Genomic DNA, 21,789 nt, shown 5'->3' on the forward strand with positions numbered 1-21,789 from the left:
GAAGAGAAGAGGGTTCTAAACAAAGGGAACAGTATAAGCGAAGGCCTGGGAGGAGGGAAAGAGCCGGCATTCGGGGGAAGTCAGCTGTTTAATTGGTTGGTATACAGCAATGGTTCCTTCCTGGGGAGAAGGGCCCTGGCTCGCCACCAACCCCACTCAGCTGTACTAGAACACAGGTGAGAGGGAGACGGCAAGCCTGACATATTGAAAAGACTCCCCAGGTCATTCTGAGGAACATGCCTGGTTAAGAAACGTTATTTATAAAGTGTGTGGGGAGGCTAGAGGGGATGACAAGGAAGGGAGATGTAGCAGGCAAGGTTGCAAAGAAGTTTATCTTTGCGGTCCTCCCGTCCCCTGAATTCCCTTCAGTGGCCTCAGTACTCTACCCTTATCCCCATGTCTCACTCACAAAGGTCCCCACTGATATGGTGGTGATAGTAACTCCCCTCTAGCTGAAGGGGAGTGGCCTTCCGCTTAGTCACGAGTCCATCCAATTCAGCATGCATTGACAGAGAGCCCACCACATACAAGCCAGTGTGCTCCCCTCGGATGCCCAGATGAATAACATCATCCCATCCTCAAGGCTCTCACAATCTAAAGCATTTGCATCTTAATATCTAAGTACATACATCAAATGCTTTTAAGAACTAAAGGAATTGCCAATCACACCAAAATAGGGAGAGATTTTGAAGCAAATAATCTTGCCCTAAATTCCTAAAACATGCCAATTAAAAGTGTATTTGTACGAAAATTCCTCCTGCCAACTGCCAACTTCCCATATGTTGAATATGCAATATTCAAATAGCAAAACAGCTGGATATGCTAAACATCCGTAGGGATCAGCGGTTCCTCCTCAGTAGAGACATTTTTGAATGAGAAACAGAAATAATGGAGGAAAAGGTATTTGTGTAATGGGTAGAGAATTCCAGGCAAATCTCTTCTCAGAAAACCAATTCTTTTCTTCCTAAAGAGGCAGCACACCACCTGTTTCATCTCATCTCAAGCACTGTGTGAAAGGCATTGTTGGAAGGTTGTGCTGCTGCAGGGTCCAAGGGTGAGTAAATGCACTTAACCCCCCAACTGCAACAAGATTGGCCCCTACTTGCTAACCAAAGGCTCCTGTAGGGGCAAAGACAACAGAAGATGGGTAAAGAGGGGGAGGTAAGAGGAAGATTGGCTGTGCAGGACTGCAGCCTCCACTCAGCTGTGGTTTTGTCCAGCCCGAGGCTGGAGAAGTTATTTTTCTTCTGCCTTGGGCAGCACTGCTGTAACCCGGCCCCTACCGACCTCTCTACCTTTACCTCTATCAACCTGAACTCATATAATTTGTGCTCTGATAATACCTAACTGCCACTGTGGCCTTCCTGTCACTCATTCACACACACACACACACACACACACACACACACACACACACACACACACACACTTGCATCTGCTGCTCCTTCTACCCCAAACCCTACAACACTATTACAACCCTCCACCCGCTCCCCCATCCCCAGTGAGTCATTTAACTGTTACACATCTTTCATGGCTTGGCATAGGAGTAATTTTCTCCGGGAAGCTCTCCCTGCTGCCTGCCTGTTTGTGCTGCCACAGCATCCTGGGTAGTCCTCACTAAATCAATCCCACCATCCTCTGAGCCCCTTGAAGTCCAGACCGTTGCTCACTCATATCCTCAAGACTTCATGTGGCATCTGGTAGAGAGTGGGTCCAGTACCTTGTTGAACTGAATGGGATACCGTATGTCTGGGAGCTTACCATCTCGGGTACAGAATGTAGGAAGTACTATGGAGGTTCCATGGGTTTCCCCAGACAGACTTGAGAGTCAGGAACCCCAAAGTATAAAGGAGTTAGAATAGCTATGGCAACTGCCAAGAGAACGAGAACATAAGTCTGGAAGGAAAAAGAAAAGATTTCACCAAAATGCAAGGGTCTGAGAAGACGTTTTAGGACTGAAGCTTTGAAAAGCCCATGTTACCTGACTCCACAAGAATTTTCATAATACTGTCTTAGAGGACCATGAGCTGGGGAGGAGGCAGGGCAGAAGGAAGGGATAACTGTTACTCACCTTGATGTCCCATTGTGAAGCGCAGGAGACATACTGGGCAGATACACATTTAATAGTATCTATGTATCCGAGTCATATAACTGCAGAGCTAAGTTAATGCTGCTCATTTTATAACATGGATCCTATTCTTCCCAGGAAATATATTCATTGCCAATTTAATTCATAGTTTTTTTTAAAAAAATCCCTTCAAATACTGTTAAGAGAGTCAATCAAATCAGGTGGCCCAAACAAGGTGGTGCATTCATTACCCTGATGATTAATTTATTGCAAGAAACGTGACCTGTTTCATGAACATAAAGACATTTTGTTGGAGCGTGGGAATTTCTGCTCTTGGGCCTAGGAATTCCCAGTTTGGGCCAAATAATTGGTGAAGACAAAGCTGGGCTCCTTACATGAGAAGGGTAGTGGGGAGGCATGGAGAGGAGGAAAAGGAGTTGGGAGAAATGGAGCAAAGCTCAGAATAGTAGATGCCAAGGTAGCTAGGTTCCAGCCTCAGCTGTGCCACTAATTCACTGTCCCTTGGCCTCTCTAGGCATCAATTTTCTCAATCTGAAAACAAGGCAGATGGATGAGAGGATATTACATTTCCTTTTTAAAAAAATTTTTTTCACACCTTTATTTTTAAAAGTTATGTCAGAGATATAATTTGTTTCAAAGCTATGCTAACACATATCACACTTGATTTTCATTGCCTGGTTTTATTATTATTATAGTCAAAGATCAGAAAGAAGAGTGCATGTTGCTATACTCATTTCCCTTCTTATCCAAGTTCCAACGGACTTCTGATGAATTGTCTTCTCCAAAGTACAAGAGAAGGACCTATTACTGTGGTACCTTCCTTTGTTATAGCCATTTAAAGTATAGCAGTTAGAGACCTTATAGAGAAATCATTTTTTAAGGCTTTATTTTCCCATCTTAAAAATACTTGATTTGAAAATATTTTAAGTTATTTGTCTGTTTTATTCGCCAACAATGAATCAGTTGAAATATGATTTCTCATTCATATATCTGGTTGTTAGCACAAACCAGTAATCTGATCCACTATCTCAGCGGTCCCCAATCTTTTTGGCACCAGGGACTGGTTTCATGGAAGACAATTTTTTTTTGGGGGGGACGGGGTTTCATGTGGTCATGGCAGCGATGGGGAGCAGCAGATGAAGCTTCAATCGCTCACCTGCCGCTCATCTCCTGCTGTGCAGCAGGGTTCCTAACAGGCCGCTGACCAGCACCAGTCTGCCACCACCTGGGGGGTTGGGGACCCCTGCCTATCTCACCAGGGGAAGAGAATTGGGGTGAAATCTAATGGATATTTTAAGCAACGCATCAGTAAGTCCCTATAGTCTTTCACATTTTATGTTGCTTCCCTGTGGTCATCATTCATTTTTTTAGCACCACGAAGCCACGAGTGTCAGAGGCAAAGATGTGTCATGATAGCACCTGCTAGGGATCTAACAGATCAATAGAAGCCTTTATGCTTTCTGAAGTGAACTCTGCCACCCTCTGTGTGTGTATGTGTATGTATGTATGTGTATATATATATCCCTTTTATATATCCCAATCACCTCCATTTTATATATCTGCATCATATATCCCAATCAGATTTTTCCACCTGTGATTCTAAATAATTCCAAATGCCTAATCAAGGAGATTTCAAGCAGTTAACCTGGGAGACCCTCAGGGTCCCTCCCAGGCAATCCAACCCTCCAGCGACCTTCCCGCGCAGCCCGCCTCCGGCAACCCGCGGCTCTCGGGCCGCTGCGCACCGCCTCCGGGGCCGCGGGGCCGCGCCGCGCGCCCCCGAGGCCACGTGACCCCGAGCCGCCATGGCGGCGGTGCCGGGAGGGCCCTGTTCCGGGCCGGCAGCGGGCGCCCGCTTCTTCTGCACCGCGGGCCGCGGCCTGGAGCCCTTCCTGATGCGGGAGGTGCAGGCGCGGCTGGCGGCCACGCAGGTGAGTCGGCCTCCTCGCGCGCCCGGGCGGGCAGCAGGGCGGCCCAGCCCCCGCCCGTGGCCGTGGTCCCTCCCCGCCGGGGTCCGTCGCAGACCCGGCCCGCGAACCCACCGAGGCGCCGTCCCGGCCGTCGCAGTCCTGCTGGCAGGTCCTCTAATTAAAGACCCGCCAGCCGTTTTCCCTCACGCGTCTGTTACTGCGTATCTGTCACGGCTGAAGTTTTTTTTTTTTAAAAAGGGGTTGACGCAAGTTATTGCCTAGGTTCTTTAAAAGAAGTGTTTGGTAATGCCTATAATTAGACCTGTCAGAATCCTTTCTCCATCCTTTAAATGCAAATAAAGGCTTCAGGTTCAGCGAATTTTGTCAGTTTCCTGACAGTGATTGTGTTTGGCTCACAGGACTGTTGGGAGGAGTAAATGATAAAGGGTGTGTAAAGTACACCTTAAACACGCAGTAAATAGTAGTTAGAAAAATACTCTTGGAGGCCTCAGAGGAGGAAGTTAACAGTTGCTGGTATTTACACGCTGTTAATGCCAATGAAATAAAGAGGGTTTTAAACATCAGTTTAGGTTCTAGGACATGCTGAGCCTATTTCTTGAAAACAGGAAAAGGCTGTAATAGCAAAAGGCTCCCCTGTCTCACTAAGATATATGTAACAGCGTGAATGATGTGTTTTTGGAAAATGAAAGCTTATTGAAAGAAACTGACCGTTCCACTCCCAGGACCAACTGCAGTGTTGAAGGTCCACAAAAGGAGTTTCAGGGATGAGGGAGTGGGGAGAGAAGGATAAAGGGGTCATGAAGAATGGCATTAGTCTTATTAGACTGCCTGCCATTTGTGGTTTTGGTCACAGAATGTCACAGAGTATTGAATGTAGCTAATCTAAAAAAGCAACAATATAACAGCCACTGCTGACATGGATTAAACATTTAATATGTGTCAGACACTTAACTTTCAGACAACCCAATGTTATGAGGTAGGCTCCACATTTAACAGAAATGGAAAACGAAGCACAGGTAAAGTCCAGTAAAATATTCAAGTCATGGAACCAGAAAATGGCAGAGCTGGCATTCAGACCGAGGCTGTCTGTGAAATCAGGCATGAGCATATCATCATGTTCAGCTCAGGCAGGTTGGCACCTGTGTCCACTTCCTTAAACACTGTGGCCATGACATCATGCTGCACCAATTTTTTAAAATGTTCAAGTTCTTGGTATGAGAAATAGAAGGCGTGACCCAATCTGCATATGCTGCATTATTAGAAAAAAGATGCGCTCTGCTTGTTCTCAGTCTTTGCCATTTGCATCTCCATGGTGTAGTTTCATGTGATCCTCTATCCTCTATATTTCCTGTAAATTGGAGTCCTGTGAGTTATAGCTAGCACTTGGTCATATTCCGGGTCATGTTCAGGTTTGATTTTTTTCCTCCTGGTGGTGGGGCAAGCCTTTTTATAGGTTCCTGGGTATTTTTAAATATTTAATTTATAGCATATAAATATACTATAGATATATACTATAGTAGGTAATGTATAGAGTACTTTAAAGAAATGTATTGGGTAAAATTAAGCTTTACTTTGTAATGTTTAATGTGTTAAATACTGTTATTTGCTATAACAGTAAAAGTAGGAATAGCAATTTTGAAGATGAAATTGAATGTCATAGAGCTATATTCAGTTGCCAGCTGGTCAGGAGGCCCTGTCAGTGGAGTAATCAGCCTTTATAAACACACATAGCAAAGACAATTAACCCAGGTCCTTTTTTTTTTTTTTTCTGCTTTTTTAGTGGGGTCATGATGATAAAGGGTAGGTAATCGGGTACAGCTAAGCAGATGTCAGGTTATTTCATAGTTTTTCATTTAATGGGATGATTACATAAGATTCACTGAAGATTCTCTGCATTCCCTGTAGATTGGATACCTCTTTTTAAATTAAGTAAAATATACTTTTTAAATTCTCTCTTGTAAAATGAACCAAAAAAACTCACACACCACCTCAGTCCTTCACTTAGCACTTTAAAATTAATTCCAAAATTAAACAGCATCTGTAGAATTAGGAAAACTTTGGTATCTCCCTATGTTACTGTACCTTAAGTTTTTGCCTAGGCTTAAGCTTTTCATCTTTGTGTTAGACTTGAATCCCTGAGTTTTAAAAGAAAGGCAAAAATTCTAACTGCTTAGATATGCTGGCCCATAACAGAGCTGTTTTTTCTTTAATGAAGGCTGTTATTTCATCTTCTGAAGTGTTAGACGTAAAACCAGCTGGTTTTAGACACTTTTTAATGATTTAATTCCAAATGGAAAAAACAGATTGAGTATATAAATAAATTTTCAAGTAACAAATACTAGGATGAACTAGTCTAAAATGCCACAATTCTCCCTAATTACTGCAATTGAATGTGATCAGTTACAAACAAACTAAGGAAAACGAGTAACAGTAGCTTCAGCAGTGTTTGAAATGTAAACACCAAAATTCATTTCTCTACTACTTTGAGATACAATATCTTTGCTAAGGGTGAACTGTTAAAGTGCTTTCATGTATATGATCTCTTCTCACAGTGGCTGTTTTACAGTTTTGTAAACTACTTCTGATTACATGCTCATTTCTTGCAAAAGGAATGTAGGCCTAATGTTAATTTTTTAAATAAAGAGAATAATGTTGCTTTTGGTTTGGAGTATGTATTTAGCATTTTAATGCCTCAACACATATTCTAATGATTGGACATCCCAAATAAATTAAAGGACCTTTTAGGTCCTTTTAATTAACTTGATTTTCAGTCAAGGTTTTTTTTGTTTGTTCTCCACAGCCCCCTCAAAAAAAGTTTTTTTTTAATTTATAAATTTAGTATTTATTTATTGCATTTATTTAGCATTTATATCCACTTCTGTTGCTTTTTTTTTTCCTCTTAAGAGTTCTAGCATCTTTGTTCTTAAACATTTCTGACAGTTTTATTTGGCAGTCATTTTCATCTTCAGTAATGGTCCTTAAGGAACTGTCATCTCCATTTTACATGTAGGAGGACTGAGTCTCAAAAAGTTTTGACTCACCAGTCTGGGAAGGTGCTTCATTGGGTTTGAACTCAGATCTTCTGACTAAATCTTGTGTTTTTCTCACTAGTTGTCCCATTGGTCTTTGGAGATGTATTCATTGTACTGGCAGGTTACAACAGAGGAATATATAGGATTGGCTTGGAAGATGAACAGGCAGCCGGTTGTCTTTAGAAAGCTGTGGACGTGGTACTTGCAGACTTGGACTCTAGTCCCGGCTTTGCCATTAACAAGTCTGTTGACCTTTGGAGGGCACATAAACTTTCTGAATGTTCATTTTCCCATTATATTAAGTCAATATTTGTTAAGCCTGGCTGCACACCAGAATTATCTGAATGCTTTTTTTATTATTAAAAAAAGATATTTTTAAAGGAAGTTTGTTATATAAACTGTTTACCTTGATACTCAAGTAAATGAGAAAAGATAAGATCTTTGTATAATTAACTAACTAATTTAATGTCTAGACTGCTTAGGTTAAAATCACTAGTCTAGATGTTTGCATCAGTTTGTTTATAAGACTTGGATCTTAAGACCATACGTTTTCAATTAAATATTTATTTCAGTTCCCCCAGAATCTTGACAAGGTATTTTATGTCTGTTACCCTGATTTGTGATGGCTTAATATCAGCTATATTTTTAGGTCCAGTAACATAAAATCTAAACTTTTAAAACTGTTTCCAAGTTCTAAGCATTTTGAGGTATATGTTTAGTTTTGACTTCAGTGGGAAAATGTCACCTTTGTAATAAGAAAGAAGTGAATTGTAGAATCCAGAAGTTCTTGTTTTAGTTACTCCATTATCCCCTTAAATGCTGATTCCTAAACGTTCTGATTCCATACCTCCTCCATCTCTTTTGGTCAGCTATAACTAAGCTGTTTGGGTTTTATTTTTATTTATTTGTTTTTCCAGCTCTATTGACATATAATTGACATACAACATTATGTAAGTTTAAGGTAATTTGATACATTTATATACTGCAAAATAATGACCACCATAGCATTAGTTAAACCTCCATCCTGTCATGTAATCACCATTACATTTTTGTGGTGAGAACGTTTAAGATCCACTCTTTTAGTAACTTTGAGCTATATAATACAGTATTATTAGCTATAATCACCATGCTATACATCAGAGTCCCAGAACTTGTTAATCTTATAACTAGAAGTATTGGGGTTTTAATTGTTATCAACCTAGGGCTTCCCCAGCAGAGATTCTTCATCAAGCTAGACTTGTAACCACAGAAATTACCATCCCAAAAGCTTAATTAGACCAGGTCTGATCAAACATACAACACTTGGAGTTCAAGTTTCCATTGAATGCCTGTGTACATGGGATGCCCCAAATTCCACGGTTGTCTCAGTCCTAGGAGATGACATAAAATCATGTTAGTCAGCCCATGGCCACTGCTAAAAGGAGGATGCTAGGACCATCCACATCTATCCTGAACTTGAGGGGGTTGGGTTGACCCAAAAGGTATAGGAGTCCATTGGCATTAGCATCATTTGCTGTACCTCGTTCGACTCTTTCTGAGTCAGTGCTCTTTTCATTTTCCTTTCTTCCCTGACTTTGACCACATTGCCATCCTGTCTGCAAAGCCTCTTTCTGTTTGATGCATATGTCTTGCTTTTATCCACTTTCTGATTCTCACAGCCAAATAGCTCATCATTTCTTCCTCCGTAGTCTACTTCTCCCTCCAGCATCACATTCAACACTCAGTCCCTTATGCCTCTTCCACAGTAATTTTTTCTGCCAGCTAATTTACTGCTGTCATAGTTTTTATCAAAAGTCTATAATGGTTGACCATGACCATCTGTGGTACTCTAAATTTCGTGATCATTTATCAGGCTGGCCTGAGCTCCACCATCCATCCACCTGACACCATCAGTCAGCATCACACAGCAAATGTTGCACTGCTGACTTACAGTTTACTGTGGCTAGGTGGTCACTTCCATCTCTGTGTTCTTGAGCTTTTTTCTTTTGTTAGAATCCCTCTTCCCGAATCTTACAGGATTCTTCCCTCAGACTGTTACTAATGATGTCTTCCATTGTTAGTGCTACTTATTGTACCTACAACTTATCAGTACATTTATTATTTTAACTTCCTAATTTTCTTCTGGGTTTAATGAAAGTTATTGTCTTATGAATTTTAATTTTAATTTTTATGTCAGTGTATACCTATTACATTATTATGCATCTTTAGGATTTATACTGTATGCTTCCTTGTAGACCACGAGGCAGGTGTTTAAAAAATACCTACTGATTATGTTAACCTTGGGTTAGACACTTAATTTGTTCTCTCCATTATACCTTTCTTTTGCCCACTTTTAATAGTTGTGTGAGATTTGATAATTAATGAGTATTTTGTGTTCTATTTTTTCAGTAGTGTGTGCACCCACACTTTCCAAAAAGTAGCATAGAAAGATTATGATCTTGGTCACTGACCTGTGTGACCTCATACAAATTATTTAACCTCTCTAAGCCTCAATTTCTAATCTATGAAATGGGGAGGCCAAAATCTACTTTAGAGGGTTGTTATAAGGATGGGGGGGGGGGTTGTATTCAGAGTGCCTAGTACAGTGTCGAATAAATAGTAGATACCTCAGAAATAGTCTTCTTTATTATTGTTAGTCTAGATGCTATGTTTTAATTCATTAATATCTATGTTTTTCTATCTCTAGGTTGAATATATTTCAGGAAAAGTTTTTTTCACCACCTGTTCTGACTTGAATATGCTGAAAAAATTAAAATCTGCAGAAAGGTTATTTTTGCTGATTAAAAAGCAGCTTCCATTTAATGTTTCTTCTCTAAGAAAAGGTATGGTGTATACCTATTGCTTTTACCTCCACAGTATATTGTACTCCAAAGTTTTCTGCTACTTGGTAATTAATATGTAGCCATTTCAGATTTTTAAGATTCATTCATACCCATGGGATCGTTAGTTATTTTTCTGTATTTCCTGACCATTATTACCTAATTGTCTCTTCTCATTGCAGTCTGCTGCCTTTCTTCTGAGATTTTAGTGTCCTAAGTCACATTTCTTCCTTGAGAATTATGGTCAGACACCTTCTCTAGAGCTGTGTATGATCAGTGCATTTATTTAGATTTAGGAGCATGTAATAATCCAAAATGCATTGATTTAATAAATTGGTCAAAACTGTCATCATGTAAATTTTAACTGATGAGTGATATAATTGGAAAAATACTACATAGTAAAATTTCCTGTTTGGGGAACTTGAAATGTTTTGAATAAACTTACACCCACTTATAAAGCATTAGAGTTAAAGAGGGCTTAAGAGATTTCTTGTCCACTCCCTAATTTTGTAAATATGCCGCTGAAATAATGTAAAGATCTTGATAAAAACAATAAAAAAGGATCAGATACAGCTGGATGAAACACTGCCTTAAACCTCATTTCAGTTGCTGCTTGCGCACAAGAGACTGTGTCATCATACCGTCTGTCATAAACTGTGTGAGGAAAAACTCAAATGGCGAGAAATCAAGACAGGGCAGAAAAATTGGTTTAAAGCAAATCCTGAGGTATTATATTGTGAGGTCAATATAATTTCATCCCAGTATTCCACACGCTTTCATCCTTAGAGAACTACAGTAATTAGCCTTGGGTCATCTTGATGGCCCTTGTTCATCAAGAAAAGATTACATTTTATCGAGCATGGCTGGCAGTCCCTAAGTTATGAATGGGTTGTGTATCTGAAGTGTTACTTTACGGAAACTCATTTTATGATCTGTGCTAATATTGTATGGTCTAAAATAGTCCCAAGATTCAGTTGCTTTGTTCTTGAGCTCTGTGTTTTGTAATTTATTCTGTTTTTTTAACTTAATTTTTATAGGCAAGATCAGCATTATTTTAAAGATCAACACACACTCTAGGTTTTTGTGTATATTGAAGAGATATGTATGTTATCAGAGGACAAGTGATCTTGTTAAAGTAAATGATAACTTTGTAGGAATTTTAAGACAGTTTTGACATTAAGTATGGAATATACGAATGAACTTTATTCTGCACAATATTCTTATGTTAAATTATATAAATTCCAGATGAAAGGGAAGACTATTCATGTAGCAACTTAATAAAATTTCTTATTTTAAAGAAATAGAGGTCATGGGATTTGGAGGGTGATAAATAGCTTCAATAAAGGGTAAACTGAGATTTTATTTATTTAGGAAAAATATTTAATGAAATGCAAAGACTTATAAATGATGATCCGGAAAGTTGGTTGAATGCCATTTCAATTTGGAAAAATCTTCTTGAACTTGATGCAAAAAAAGAAAAACTTTCCCCCCAAAATGCTAACCCCCTAAAAAGAAAAGTGGGAGACAATGATATCATTGCTAAGAAATTGAAAACAGAACGAATGCAAGAGACACGAGAGAATAAGGAATACCAGATGGAAAAACAAATAGGAGAAAAAACACTGGAGCAAGGAAATTTTACCACTAAAAGAGAAAAATTTCAAGAAGAACTTCAGAACGACGTAGCAGAAGCAGTTGATACTCATAACCAGAACGACTTAACTTTCAGAGTTTCCTGTCGCTGCAGTGGAGCCATTGCAAAGACCTTTACTGCACAGGTACACTTACCCCCCAGGAGTGGGTTACTATTTTCTAAAAGAATTTGTTACTCTTGAGATCTACAAAGAAGTGAAAACCCTTCACAGAATACATAACCAGGCCCAGGCAGATAACCAGGCCTAATCTCATATAACTAAATCTCTTCTAAAAATGCATTTTCCTTCTTAACTTTACCTGAGATGCTTAAGAGGAATAGTACACCATTCTATGTAGAGACTTCCTTTTGCTTTCTCCCTAAAAGTTTCCTTAAACTCCAGAGATCCTTTACATTTGAAAATGCTAATATCATGGTCCGAAGCTTTTGGCTCTCTCTTTAGTTCCGTTCTGTGTTTATTGAATGGTTGCTCTGCACCAGGTCCTGCATGTGGGGTTGTCCCAGGACCCAGATGCAAGTACACAGATGTACTTAAAAGGAGAGCAAACACCACAAACAGACACTACAAAGTTCAGTAATATAAAGGGCATAGGTCTAGGTCCTTTGGCCAGTCTTAAAATCAGACAGACCCTTAAGGTTGAGCCTAATGCTATTGAGCTGGTAATTTTTAAACATATAGGATTCGCATAGCTAAAATAGTCTTTCAGCTTGCATCTATTTCCTAAAACCCAGAATGACCATGTTTATCAGGCCAAGATCTGGTTATTTCATGTATGTAAAATTACAAGAATAAAGATTACACACTAGTAGACATTATTGCCATAGTGAAGAGGTATAAAATACACTCTTATTGCCTTGAATCGAAAATGCTTTCATGTAATATTTTAATTTAAATTACCGTGAGATAGTTTGATTGATTTTCCTGCAGGCTTTGTTAGTTTTGTTTACATTTAAACTTAAAATTTTCGTTTTTAGTATTCTTATCTTTTCTATAATCTGTTGCTTTTCCAGGAGGTAGGAAGAGTAATTGGAATTGCTCTTATGAAACAGTTTGGATGGAAAGCAGATTTGAGGAATCCAAATTTAGAGGTAATGATTGTTCATTTTACTTTATATGTTTTATGACCCAATTCTTTAAAGACAATGCCAACTATTCTTTTTTTTAATTGAAATATAGTTGACGTAAAATATTCTATTTCTGGTGAACTATACAGTGATTCGACATTTGCATACATTACAAAATAATCACCATGATAAGTCTAGTAGCCATCTGTCCCCATGCAGAGTTATTACAATATTATTGCAATGTCAACAACTTTTATTTTGCTTTTCAATTTTGCTTTAGAGTTTTAAAAATCACGTCTGCGTGGATCCAGTGATCTGCTTCCTCTTTAGCAATAGAATACTACAGATTTTGGTAGTTTTCGCTGTGAAAATGTCTCATCCAAATAGGACTTTTGGAATGGAATTGTTTAATCACAGTTAAACTAAACATTTATTATAAGGTTACAGAGATGCTCTCTATAATCACTATAATACATAACAAGTCTCAATAGTAAATTTTAGCTAATGGTAAAAAAAAAAAAACATCGGAAAACAAAAAGGCCTGTACACAGTTCAATAGTGTGTTAATAGCTTCTTTGTTAGGGTTGTGGGATTATTTTCCTTTTCTTTTTCTCTATTTTCAAAATTAATGAGGTTACACAATTTTTAATTAGAACAAAGTAAACACATGAGAAGACAAATTCTAGCTATAAAAAATATTCTTCACTATTTTTTGAAAACCATCTCATAAATTTGACCAGTAGTTTAGTCATTTTTTACAATTTGTTCATTCATAAATTTATTGTTATATAGCTTTAAATGGAGTAACAGCTGGCCCAATCAGAAAATTCTGTGTTGTTTTTCAGTTTTGTTGTTTCATATTTTGGGCTTTTAAAAAGTCGTACCTGGTGCATATCCTTTATGCTGTGATGCAAAATATTTTGACCCTGAGGAATGTTTTGACATAAGGGTGTCTTCCTTCATCTTCCCCTTTCCAGTTTTCTTATCTTCTGCTCTCCTGGTTTCCTCCTCTCCATCTCTCCCTGACTCCATCTCACCATCTCAGAGTTTTAGTTTTCTCGTGGTTTAGCTCATAAATAAATATATCTAATTTAATTCCTATCACCCATTTAATGCAGTTAATAATAGCTGTTGGTGGAAATAACGCAAAACAAAATTGACAATAGAATCACACATAGTAAAATTTGTGACCAAAATTGACAGAAGAATCAAATCTTCACATATTTTGTTCTGCAAAATTGATAGAAAAAAATTTTATAGTGGGAAAAGCTATTCCTGATAACATTTACTATATAAAAATATCAGTATATATCTTTAATATAACTTTTAAATAAAAAAGAATCCTCATCAATAGTTTTGCTAAAATGAATAATATAAAAAAGTTTAGCTTCAGTGATCAAGGAATTAAACTAGTGGAGTTCATTCCAGATTATTCTTTTCTTAATAACAGTTTATTAATATTGGAATAATTCTCATTGAACTATATTAAAATACCTTTGGGGTGAAAGTATCAGGAATCAAAGGTTCTTGAGGTCAAGCAGCAAAGTTAGACTAGTCCATAAATCTCATCAGGCTACAGAAGTAAGATTCTTTTCAGATTTATGTGGGCTACCAGTTATAACTTGAGACGTTTAAATCCTCATTATGGCCTCATGTGATGGCTATGCCTAACACTGCTGTATGATTTATAGGAAGAGTGTTAAGAGAGTAAATCCTGAAAGTCCTCATCACAAGGAAAAAATTTTTTCATTTTCTCTTTTATCTGTATGAGAAGATGGATGTTAGTTGAACCTATTGTAATCATTTCACAATATACGTGAATCATACCTTCATGCTGTACACCTTAAACGTATACAGTGATGTAGGTCAATTATTTCTCAATAAAATTGGGGAAAAAATAACAAAAGAAAGGTAATAGGAAGGAATAAGCTCCCCTGTAAATAGTAGAGAGGGAAATGGTTACCCTTGCTATGGTATATTTGGCTTAAAGAAAGTTTTCTGTTAACCATGGCATCAAGTCTTATTTGAGGGTAGAATTAGGATAGATCTAACTAATTGTCTCTAACCTAAAATGATGAAAAATCTAATTTAGTTAGGGTAATTCAAAGAATCACTGCGAAGAAAGGTGATCTTGAGCTCTTCATAATATGATTCTCAGTATATACCAAATTTGCATACCAAATTGTATACCAGTTGTGTACTCAATTTGTATACCAAATTGACCTCAGAATTTTTCTTATGAGATGTACTTAAAGTTTACTTTGCCTCTGCTCAATAAAAATTATGGAACACTTTTCCAGATATGACAAGGCCTTGGAATTTCTTATTAAAATATAGGTTATATAGGTTCAAAATGGAAGTTTTCAAATTGTCAATCATTTGGTAATGCATTTCCTGTTCCATTCTAACGTCTGTATTTGTTCTTTCAGATCTTTATACATCTAAGTGACATTTACTCTGTGATGGGAATTCCTGTGTTCAGGTAGATATTGTTTCTAAGCTTCAGGTTTGTCCTTTAATAGAGTTTGTAAAATTAAGAACTTTGTGCTTTTATTTATAGTATGAAAAATTGGTATGTCAGAGGGGGCTAAAGGCAAAGCATTTGAGTTTTTTGCTTGAGCCAGTGAAGTGTTTTCACGGCACTTAGTAGGTATGATCTGATCGGACTACAGCTGTGAAAGATTTGATCACAATAATCCACTGATTACATGATTCATACTGAAAATTATATCTGATTATTTCTATTATTAAACGGTTTTCATAGGCCCATATTTAAGCTAAAATTTTTTGTCTGTTGGCCTCTTGGATTTTTGATTAAAATGGAAAATACAACACAGTTCTTAAAATTCACCTTGAACATTCTTCAAATTTTATTGCATTTATTCTTTTTTTGTGGGAGAGTAATTCAAGTTTTTAAAGTCTTCTTCAGGTTTTCTCCCTAGTTATGTTGGGTACTGTATAATAATAAATACAGTTGATTCATCTTCTTATTCAGAAGTACTTATTGAATACTTATCATATAACAGGTACTTCTCTAGATGCTTTGGGAAGAAAGAGCTGGTTGGGTGATAGAAATAGTGATTTGCAGTTTCTTAGGAGCATATAAATATTGTTGGCATCTTCAAAACATTTTATATGCACAGCCATGTTTACATAGTATAAAGTGATTTAGATACCCTTTCTCTAGGTGATTCTAGGCATGGAGTGTTGTTAAAATCATAAACGTCCTATGGGAATACCTTATTTACCCTAAACTCACATTTGTGCATGTGTGAGCCTGAATCAGGATGTAAAAAAGAATGCTTAAGGTCATTGTAATAGCTTTCATCAAAGGGTGCGCCATAGCGGATGATTAGCGCAGTGCTGAGAACATTGGCGATGTTCAAGAAGTGTTGAATGATTGGGTTCTCACTGTGTGCTAGTTATAGGGTAGGCTCCTCTCGCCTCCCAAGTACAAAAATCATGCGCTAAATAATACTTCTAGTCACCTTAACACACACGAGGTCATCACATGCCTCAGTGCCTTGTTGGTTTCCCTTGGCCCCCACCTATCCCAGTATCCTACCAACTCTCCCAGACCAAACCTAACCCACTGTTTTACACCTACACCTACAAGGTGTCCGGGCTCCCCTACTCCATTGCCTTTTGAAGTTCTAGGCCCTAACCCCTGCAGAATATTTGTAAAGCTAACTGACTTTTTTTTTTTTTGGTAGCAATTTCATTATAGTCGACAGAAAAGATGGGTTTTTTAAATTTCATTATAGTCGACAGAAAAGATGAGGGAAACTGAAAGATGGCCACATTTCAACCTACTGTAATTATTGATAGTCACCAAGGCAAGGGTAAGGAAGACTAGTAAGACAGTAAAATATGAAATATATTTTTAGAAGGATTCATAAGGCAGCTAAACATTCTTTAACAATTTGGCCCCTAAAAGCGTGAGCTGAAGTGTCTAGAACATTGGTTTATAAGCAACATTTCATCCCTAGCAGGGCTGACTGACACAGCACGAATATATTTGGAGTTTTGGCACCAAATAACTCATATTTAATTTGTAGTTATATATAAAAATGCTAAACTTCATGCTCTTTTATTATTAACTCAAATATATATATGTTTTTATATAAGTATTTTTAAAAGGTGTAAAACTGTATTTAATGCTTGCTAAATACGGTCAAGAAGTCATGCTTATGGCATCTCAAGTAAAAACTGATAATTTAACCTAAAAGTTGACAAATAAAAGGTATGTATCTGAAAATTAAGGCTCAGACCCTAAATGAGCAGTATCTGAAAATAAGATTGCATTAGATGCTCTGTGATTAGTCTCTTTCACTACCTCAGCAAAGGAAGGAAGCAGTCACAATGGTGTGTTGACTTAAAAAAACAATTCGCCATTGTGTGAGGCAAGGGGGCGCATGTGAAGAATTGAACAGCAGATAGTGGTGGACAAGAGAAGTGACGTGGAGGTCAGACACTGCAACCTGGTGACCCTGACAAGAGAAGGAAATCAGAAGTGATGGAACAGAGGTAGAGCAGCCATCAAGTTTGAGGGGCACATAAAAATGTGTATCTTAGTAGTTCCTAAAGACTTGTTTACAGTAGAGCTCTTCTTTTTTGCAGTAAGGGACCATTTGATATCAGCAGCTCCATAGGCATTAACTGTATCCAGCTGTGCCACACCGTGCACATCGCTTGGTACGGTAAGCATAGTGGATAAGAACCAGGGACTTCAGTTCCACCTTCTCCATAAAACACCTCTGCACGTTTGGGCATGTTAGCACATTCTTCTGCTAGGGTAAAAGCCAGCTAAACTCTGATTAAACACATTAGCTGGATTCTGTGAAAGTAGAGAATTATTTTTATTTTTAAGGAGTTTGTTTCTGAACACTTCTTTCCCCTGAATAATTTTATTTTACTGACATAACGAGGCCATTTTGTTGAAGTAATAGCAGATTGCTTTTGCCCAAGTTTAAGCAAAATAAGAACACGTTCACTTTTGTCACATATTAATAGAGTTGACTCCCATAAAATAAAACCTCTCTTAGTAAGAATATGCATGTATTGGTCAAAAATTTCAAAGGTACATAAATCCCTGATGCTTAGAAAAGCACTTTGTAATATATATGGACAGTTTCCCATACCAATTCTCTCTCCCCCTCTTTCTGTGTGTGTGTGTCTAGAGTAAAAATAATCCCTCCATTTGGTTTTAACTAATGTGTTTTATAGCAAGATAATTGCTGCACTTAGCCTGCAGAAGCAAGATTCATTGATAAAAATATTTTTAGTCTTTCTACCTGCAAAGTTTATATCCCAGATTCCAAATCTATGGATATAGTACTGTTTACAATATGAATGTTTATTTCCTGAAAAACCTTTTAAAAAGGAGGAGGAAAAAAAAAACCTCTCATGGGTTTACCATTCAGGGCTTCCTCATTATAATAGTAAATATGCAATTATACTGTTTTATTTGAAAGACATACCTCATCTAATTCGGAGATCTTAAGAGGCTTGCAGTAAATACACATAGAACAGGATAACTTAAAGTCAAAGAAAGAGCAGAAATCAAATGATGAAAGGAAATAGGGTTTGGAAAACACTCTGGCTTTGTGTAATGTTAATAGAAGAGCCTTCTTAGTGACTTTGGAACAAGTCTACCCCCAAAACAACCAGGCACAGATTTTTGAAATCATACCGTCATATATTACCAACATAGTGTATAAATGAAATAGAAAAGCACATTGAAATTTCCAAGGAAATGCTTGTTCACTGCATTAGAAACATAAAAATGATATTTTGAGAATTTGTGAGACTATTTCAGTTTTTGAGAATATTTTGAGAATATTTGAGAATATTTTGATTTTCCAGAATCAAATCTGGAAACACTGATAGTAGCAGTGATTAGGTAGAGGATGAAGTATAAAGTGATGCTTAATGGAGACCAGTGACCTCACTGGGGAGATGTCTGCTTCAGCCCTTCGTTCAGTAAATTATTTTAGGCAATGCACTGTCATGCTTCATTCCATCTTTTGAGAAAGATGCAAATGAGCAGAAAGCAAACTTACGAAAGGGACCTTTTAGAAAATGTATTTCAGGGGTTAGCACCCATTCAGCCCTGCTTCCTGTACTACATCTATATCACACTGAAGGATGTTCCTCTTGATGACTCCAGATCAGCAAGAAAAGGTCTGTTCCATGTGGGAAGTCAGGGAAGTATATAAATACTTTAGAAAGATTTCCCTCATGTGATTAATTTTTTATAAGTTAAACACATAAAGGTTAAAATTTCAGTTATCTAAAAAATTTACTTTTCTGAAATACCACACTGGCTGGTTAGACTGGATGCCAATTAGAGAGGGTAATTTTGTAATCAGCTTAAATATTCTCTAACTTAGGAAGTACTTTGGTGCATATTGTATGAACTTGTTAAAACAATATATTTACGTCATATTCTTTAACATACAGTAATATTGGGTGTTCTCCTCTTTCAGGGTTCCTTTAGCCAGCAGAGCTTACATCAAGACAGCAGGACTGAGATCTACCATAGCGTGGGCAATGGCCTCTCTCGCAGAAATTAAGGTAAGGAGACTGTTCTCATTCATATTAATGTGATAGCAAGGTCCTTTCCATAATTAACTTACACAGTCTTTTATTGATAGGCATCTTGGTTGCTTTCTTTTCTCTTTAGTTCTTCTAACCTTTTTTTTTTTTCTTTTTCTTTTCTTGCCATTACACTTAAGAACTACAGTGATATGTTTTTATATATTGTTGAACTTCTGAGAGTATTTCAGCTATGAAAAAGTCAAAAGATAACTACATTTTATTATTTCTAATTTTTTGTCACAATCACATGGCCTGTACAACCTCTACTTCTTAAAATTTAACCAAGATCTTGATCAGTTTTTGTAAATGTTCCATGGACAGAAGAACATAATTTTATTTCCTAGTCAAGAGCTGACCTTTATATCTTTACTTACTATTTTACTATCTGCTCAGTTCTGAAAGAGGTATTTTGTAATTTATTACGTTACTACATTTTTTTTAAGATTTTGCATTTTTATTAGTTGTTACCTCATTCATCTGCTGTGTAGTTCGGTTTATATTCTTGTATGACTGTTACTGCTTCACTGTGAAGTGTGCCTTTTATTGTTATTAAAGTTTTCATTATTTTGATTTGTAAGTTTAAACTTAAATTTCACGTCTTAATATTTTCACACTTCTCTTTTTTTTTGCATTTTCCTTTGTAGTAGTTCTTTGATGCTGCTTTATTTTCAACTTTGTTTTCAGTGTGTTTTTTTAATAGACACAGAACTCTGTTTTTATCCTACTCTGATAGGCTCTCTTTCAATGAGAGAATTCATTATTACGGTAGATACACCCGATTACATTCCTCCTGTTTTACTCCGTGACTTCTTACCATTTACTCTATATTTTTGCTAGTTTGATCAAGTTAATCATTTCATTATTCTCCCAGCTCTCTTAATTAAACATACAGGACTCGATTCTTACTTTAAAACAAGACATCAAACTCTTTTCTTTGCCAAGACACTGTTTTTACCACCAGGACACTGATCTTCCCCCTCTGTCCCCTCTTCCCTATCATAAGATGAGACCTCTATGGTACGTTTTTCTCTTCTCCTGCCCCACCTTTACTCCTCCCTGCAATGAGACCTCTGAAACACTCTCCTCCCTTCCACTCCCAACTACTAGATTGAACTAAATTATTTATTCTGCATCAGAATTTTCCTTAAAGCATGTCCCTTCTCTTTCACAGGTTCTTATTCTGCATTTATATTACACAGCCTGTCCATACTCATTAAGATGTAATGTGTATAAACACACAGAGATACAGTGTGAGGTGCACTGCTCCTCGCCTTTGTTCTTCACTTTGAGGCCTCTGGTCTGGCTTATTTGTTGCTTGGTTCGTCTTTTCTTAGGTACTTTCCTCAAATGTGGTATTTGAATAATATACTGTCTGGATTCCTGTATATCCTCAAACTTCTTCCTGTCATCCTGGGTACCCCCACTTTGGCTAGGTATAAGATTCTTGAGTTTCAGTCCTTTTCTCCCAGAGGTCTATAGATGCTCTTCCATTGTCTTTTCACTTCCAGTGTTCTAAGTGAGCAGTTCATGCCAGTGTGATTTTTCTTTTCCATTACAGCTATCTTGTCCTTTCTGCTTGCAAGCTTATAAGAGTTTTCTCTTTAATCCTCTGAAGTTCAGGAATATTACCAGGATATACTTATATAAGAGTCTTTTCTGTTCAGCCCGAACTCAAGTGAGTCTGACTGCCTGAGTTCTAATTCTGGCTCTACCACTTACTGGCTGGGAGACTTTAGGGAAGATACCTAACATCTCTGTGCCTCAGTTTCTCATTTGCAAGATGAAAGTAATAAACTCATAGGGTCATGTGAGGACTATGTGAGTTAACATTTATCAAGTGATGAGAACCATGCCTAGCATATAGAAAGTCTGTTAAGTGTTCACTGCTGCTGTAGTAATGTAGGGGAGGGGGAAATTCCCCCCCCCCCCCACCCCTCTTGATTTCTTTGGGCTGGTCTAATAATTAAGTTGACACAAGACAGGTTAATAGGGGGAAAAAAAAAACAAATTTAATTTGTACGCATGGAAGTCCCATAGAAATGGGACCCCTGAAGTGACCAAAGCAGGCTCTTTATGTATAATTTTTAGACAAAGAAACAATTATTTGTGAAGATTTAATGCAACACAGGGGCTTGGGCTTGTGGTAGCAGACTAATGAAGTAACAGAGTTTGTTTCTGCAGCTTTCTTAGCCTTCAGTTCCCTGACTCTGTTGACAAGGATGCTTTCTATCCTCTGGGTAGAGGGAGGAGACCTTCACAAGCGAAACTGACTTCCAGCTTCCAGGGGGAAAGTAGGGGGTCAGAGTGTCTTTCTTTTTTTTAAATGTCATTTCTTTTTACCAGCTGTTTCTCAAGTAACTTTAATTCAAAATAATCAGTATGCCATTGAAGCATATTTTGGGGCAGCCTGCCCTGAACCCCAGCAGTAATAATAATCATAGCTATACTAATTATTATTTGGAATATATAATTATATACATTTTTTCCTCTACCTCAGGCACTCTTTCATCCATCATTTACTTATTATTTCCTCAATTATTTTGATTTAGTGTCTTTAACCTTAAACTACTTCCTTTTTTCCGCTTCTGGAATTGCTGTG

The 21,789-nt window shown here is 37.5% G+C and overlaps 1 protein-coding gene across 5 annotated transcripts in view; it reads left to right on the forward strand.

Annotated features, from left to right (window-relative positions):
• Nucleotides 1-3,883: 3,883 nt before the first annotated feature.
• Nucleotides 3,884-21,789, forward strand: part of THUMPD2 (THUMP domain containing 2) — a 42,032-nt gene continuing 24,126 nt past the window's right edge. For 4 of the 5 annotated variants that reach the window (XM_057741878.1, XM_057741881.1, XM_057741879.1 and 1 more), the window contains exons 1-6: nucleotides 3,884-4,020; nucleotides 9,739-9,874; nucleotides 11,243-11,649; nucleotides 12,537-12,614; nucleotides 15,020-15,072; nucleotides 19,079-19,166. In XM_057741878.1, coding sequence (XP_057597861.1) covers nucleotides 3,895-4,020; nucleotides 9,739-9,874; nucleotides 11,243-11,649; nucleotides 12,537-12,614; nucleotides 15,020-15,072; nucleotides 19,079-19,166 — 888 coding nt within the window. In that variant the 5' untranslated portion in view covers nucleotides 3,884-3,894. The remainder of the gene's footprint in view (nucleotides 4,021-9,738; nucleotides 9,875-11,242; nucleotides 11,650-12,536; nucleotides 12,615-15,019; nucleotides 15,073-19,078; nucleotides 19,167-21,789) is intronic. The other variant, XM_057741880.1, reaches the window with a different exon arrangement.

The sequence above is a fragment of the Hippopotamus amphibius genome, chromosome 7 (assembly GCF_030028045.1).
Source record: "Hippopotamus amphibius kiboko isolate mHipAmp2 chromosome 7, mHipAmp2.hap2, whole genome shotgun sequence".
Lineage (NCBI taxonomy): Eukaryota > Metazoa > Chordata > Mammalia > Artiodactyla > Hippopotamidae > Hippopotamus > Hippopotamus amphibius.